The following is a 5,278-nucleotide window of genomic DNA, read 5'->3' on the forward strand; positions in this document are numbered from 1 at the left end:
AGTTTTCTTTCTTTTTCTCCCCCCCTCCCCACTCACTGTGCATGAACCTGTGCACCAGGCCACTAGTATTAATATAATAACAAGTTAGGGTGGGACAGGGTCTCAGGGAATCACCAGGGCCAGGTGAATAGCATTAGCCAGGTTGATGGAGACTCAGATATGGTGCCCACCTGCCGGCTCTATTGAGGAAGGGCTCAGCAAAGGAACAATGGCCTCTGTCAGCACTTCTGTCTGGGAGAAAGCTGCCTCTCCAGCCCTTGCACTGGAGCCAGACAATTCAGTTTCTCCCCATAGGTCTCTGGTGCCTTTTGAGCTGCTGCACTAAGCTGAGAGAGAGTGATTCTGAGTAATTCCATGCATGGGCCCTTTAAAAGGAACACCTGGGACTCCAGAAGTCCTCTGTCTCACTCAGGCACAATCTCTACTGGCTTTCACAGCCAGAAGTTATGGGCACTTCTTTTCCTGAGAACTGGAACCCTGGGCTAGGAGGCCTGGTTTGGGGCTGGGACCCCTCGCTCCTGAGGGGGACCTCCACAGCCAGAATATCCTTCCTGATTTTTATCTGGGACAGGTAGGTGAGAGATGAGCCCATTCTGCATTTCCACCCCTGTTACCAGTCTCAGTGTGGATTTTTTATATCTTTAGTTTAGCTAGACTTCAGGTGGTTCTGAATGATGGTTGTTCTGTGGTTTGGTTGCAATTATGATGTGGTTAAGGGAGAATTAGAGTACTGCATTCACCTATGCTGCCATCGTGACTGGAACCCTCTCATAGCTCTTATTTCTTGAAAAAGCTTAAAACTATTGGACACCTGGCCAAAAGTCAAGAATATGGTAGAATGTAGCCTCCTTCTAATATTAGTATAGGACACTTCCTCCCTATTCCCCTACCCCCAACAACTTCCCTATGTCCAATGCAATTTCTGTCACTTTCCCTTTTCCATTCCATGTTTGTATTGTTTACAGTGTTTACAGACCCTAGAGGTAACAGTAAAAATGTCCCACTTAATTCACTTTAGTGTGCTTTTTTAGCATAAACTATACATTTTTAGGGTCTTCCAGGGCCTTCATCATTCCAGAGACAAAAGATTAAAACTGGGCAGTCAGCTCTCCTCTGAAGACCTTTGAATAATCCTTTAGCTTAGACCAGCGATTTTCAACTTTTTTCACCTCATGGCACACATCAACGGATTACTAAAGTTCTGTGACACACACAAAAATATACGTTTTTCGCTGATCTGACCAAAAATTGTATAATTTTGATTCATTCACAGCAGATGGCTAGTGCTGTGTTGGCTGTTATCATTTTTTTTATCACTTAAGGGAAAAGAGGTCAGAGCCCCTGACCAAATAATCAGGTATTACAGGTTTTAAAAATTCTTGTAGCACACTGGTTGAAAATCACTGGCTTACACCATAATGGCTATTATGTGTGACTCCTGGGACTTATGAATCTTATTCTAGGGACACTTCCTGCTTTCTCTGATGATCTCTGACTCACTTACTTTCTCCAAGTATCCACTTTCCTGCAGACAGAGAGAAATATTACATATTTATGGCACAAATATAGATATCAGCGTAATAGAAGAAAATAAACCCTGTCTACATCTATAGAGAACTGCACATCCTTGTACAAAGAGACATCCACACAGGAGAAGAAACAGAACTCCTATAGTTTGCCTTTTTAAAATATAAATCTGGTCATATCACATTCCCCACCCCTGGCTTGAAGCTGCAAGGATCTCTCCAGACCCTGCAATGTCAATCTCTATATCCCTAGCTGCCCCTCGCTCTCTCTGATCCAGCTGCCCGGGCCTCCTCTCAGTCCTCTGACTTCCTGAGCTCCCTCATCTTTGCACATGCCATCTCCTTAGCTACTAATGCGTCCTTTCCCTCTTGCAATCCCCCCCTCCCCTGTTGTTTATTCATTTTTCAGATCTTGACTTAAGCATAGCCTCCACAGGAACACCCCTGCCCCACATTCAAATCTCCAACGTACATGTGTAAAGCACCACGATCATCTTTGGAGCACCCAGCATACTTGGGATTTTACTTTTGTGTAATTAAAAAATATATATCACCTGCCGGGTTTCTTGATCCGGCATCAAGAAGGGTTCAGTAATCTGGAGAAGGCACTGTGCATAAATTAATAGAGTCCAGAGATGAAACATAATTTTGAAAGGCATTATAGAGAGTCAGAGAAGACTTAGCTAAAGGAACTAAGTTCTCCTTGTCTCAGGACCCTTTCCTATTTATTAACACAAATTGTCCTAAGGCGAGGTGGAGATATACACTTCAAAGGGTAGGGTTTGTACAGAATCCATTATCAGATTGGAAGAATTTGCCTACGGCTGTTCAGTTGTTTGGCCAGTAGGAGGCAATAACATGTAGATTAAGATGCCCTGAGCTGTCTGGCAGCAAGCAATCATCCTTTTCAGGTTTGGGGAAATGCCTTTAGCCATTCCCAGCAGGCGATAACATATGTGACTCAGCCCTTTGTTGCGTTCCCAAGTTCCATCAACCTTTCATGAAACTTGCAATTATGACATGCTGGAACTGGCTTCCGGCAATCACCTGCCTCCCCAGTAAGACAGGAAGCTCCAGAGTGCAGGGACCATTCCTGCTTACCGCTGCCCAGTTCAGTGCTTGGCACATAGGAAGCACCCAATACATATTTGAGGGACTAGAATGAATAAACGAATATGCGAAAGCACCTTGGAGAAGAACAGGCACTCAACACAAGGTAACTTTCTCCTTCCCAGCCCCCAGCACATATTTACATTTCACGCCCCTTAAAAACAGGTGCCCAACTATAAAGCATCTCTGAAATGACAATTTCTATTAATATTATCGCCTATTCCTCCCTCCCATGTGCCCATCTATTCCTCTTAGGTGGCGTAGTAGATCAAAGCAACTTAGATCCAGGAGACAGAAACTGGTCTGATCTCAATCATCATGTGTGCAAGTCACTTTTCTTCACTTCCTCATTTATGTTTTCCCAGTTTCCATATTAGTAATTATATGTGGCCCACACTGGCCCACGTCTCAGGATGTCACGAGCATTCATTATTTAGAAAACTCACAAGGATCCACTTTTCAAATCACCCAATTCCAAAGAAATTGGTGCGACTTTCGCCCATGACCGACAGGAGCATGGGGTGATGTAGGATCAATGTCATGACAAAGGCAGAAGAAGAGTCCCGGCATCTGCTTTCCTACCTCCATGTCTGCTGACATGATCTTTGGTAGCTTGGGGCTTATTTGTGATTTTTTTCTTATGTATAATTGTAGGACATCAACCCGATTCCAGTTGCAAAATAGTGACTGTTACATACACACAGAATCTCCAAACTGTAACCTTCCCCAATTAACTATACATTTAACTTTTAAGTTGCTTAAGAATAGACAGTTGTATGCAAATTAGATATGAACTTCAAAACCATTTATTTTTATTTATTGCTTTATTGGTGGTGCCATCTCAGTGGAAAATTCTAAGGATTGTGGGGTAATGTGCTTACTCAACATAGTAGATGCCTACTAAGTGCCAAGCACAGTGCCATGAGCTTTGGTGAGTGCTGTAGATCAGGCACACCTCACCTCTGCTTTCACAGAGTTTATATTCCAGCAGGTGAGACCAATGTGGAGCAACACTCACAATACTAATGTTAACGTAAAAAACCATTGAAACCTGTAAAGAATTTTTGTGAGTTTATTTGAGCCAAACTGTCGACATATGCCGGGAAGCAGAACCTCAATGAATTGAGATAGTGCTCCGGAGAATGGCAGGGTTACATCCGTATTTATACATGAAATTAATTGGTGACAGATTTAAGGATGTGGGATTAAGTGAAGGTGGGGGGGGGACCTCTGTGATAGGATAAAAAGTAAAATTGATGGTACATACTTAGTTGGGTGCAGGATCAATTAACATGATAATGAAGGAATTTGTAGTATCTGTCCTGGCACCCAGAACATTTGGTTGTGCCCCAGGGGCTCCAGAAAAAAGGGAAGTTACAAGTTACCCAGACATTTCAAGGGTATGTTATCTTAGAGGCAAAAAGGCAAATGGGCTCAGTAAGGATCAAAGTTGATCTTGTCAGTGAAGATACTGGCCTAGGACATAACTGCCCACCATAACTGCTTTTAGTTAAAGTTTAATTTCAGACCATCCTTTGTGGTTATTTTAGGTCTCCGAGTCTGCAAAACTGCCATGCAGGCCTCTCCTGAGCTTGTCAGGTCAGCATGTGGCCCCTTTCGTGGTAAGTGCTAGCAAGTCCAGGATTCTGTGAAAATGTGTCATAGGGAATGCCAGCTGCCTGGAAGTTCAGGCAAAGTTTCTTGGAGGAAGTTACATTTCTGCAGAAACAGGCTGCCATCTGCTTGAGGTTGCGCAACTACCGTCACATTCCAATTCGGACATTTGGGCATGTTGTGCCTCAGAGCTTGGGCCCTCGTGTGTAAAATGAGGGTAACATGCGCCTGGCAGAGCTGTGGGACATGAGACAGTATACAGGTAAAGCACCTCTTAGGGTATCAGACATGTACTAAGCCCTAAGCACATGGTGCTTGTTATAATTATACAGCAATGTAGGACTGAAGGAAAACGGAAGAAAAGTTTGGCCACAGCTGGAGATAAAGAAGGAAAGTTTGGAAAAGGCTCAGAGGACAGTCACTCCTCCACACTTGTAGGCAGCCTTTACCTCCTGCGTTTCAGATGTTGGAGCACCGGATGCTTTGAGGCTGTGCTAACAGGTTTCCAGGAGAAGCTGATCAGGACTTTTGGAAGTGCTCTTTCTAGCTATAGGTTAGCCAACGCCCAGGACAGATTTTTCAGGCAAAAATAAGATGCCTGGGACACAGCTCTCTGGCCAGAGGGCACACGGGTTTATCAGATTCTGGCAGGCTCAAGTGACAGACACAGTTTTATAAGCCAGGTGGAAGGACAAGCGATGGATGCTCAGCTGGAGGGTTCGGTTAAGGGTCAGCAGACCCCGCGCCACCTGGATGGGACGAGGAAGAGGGAAACACTGGTGCCCCCAACAGAGCACAGGGAAGCCGCCGGGTGCCCAGCGCTCCTCCCAGGGCGCTCCCTCCCCGGGCTTCCTGGGCGTTTGGAGCGTGGCCTGGCCCGCGCCCTCCGAATGGGTGTGGGTGGTTTCGTAAGTGGACGTGACCTCCACCGAGGGGGAAGCGTGCGAGGCAGCGGGAGTGAGTTGGGAAGGCCGGGCAGGGAGAAGAGAAGCCGTGGGAGGGATGCGGGGGCAGGAGGGGGAGGGGGA

At 45.5% G+C, this 5,278-nt stretch overlaps 1 protein-coding gene across 1 annotated transcript in view; it reads left to right on the forward strand.

Annotated features, from left to right (window-relative positions):
• Window positions 1-4,472: 4,472 nt before the first annotated feature.
• HPSE (heparanase) overlaps window positions 4,473-5,278 on the forward strand; it is a 56,489-nt gene continuing 55,683 nt past the window's right edge. Inside the window, exon 1 of the mRNA XM_014544901.1 lies at window positions 4,473-4,512. Coding sequence (XP_014400387.1) covers window positions 4,473-4,512 — 40 coding nt within the window. The remainder of the gene's footprint in view (window positions 4,513-5,278) is intronic.

The sequence above is a fragment of the Myotis brandtii genome, unplaced genomic scaffold (assembly GCF_000412655.1).
Source record: "Myotis brandtii unplaced genomic scaffold, ASM41265v1 scaffold111, whole genome shotgun sequence".
NCBI lineage: Eukaryota > Metazoa > Chordata > Mammalia > Chiroptera > Vespertilionidae > Myotis > Myotis brandtii.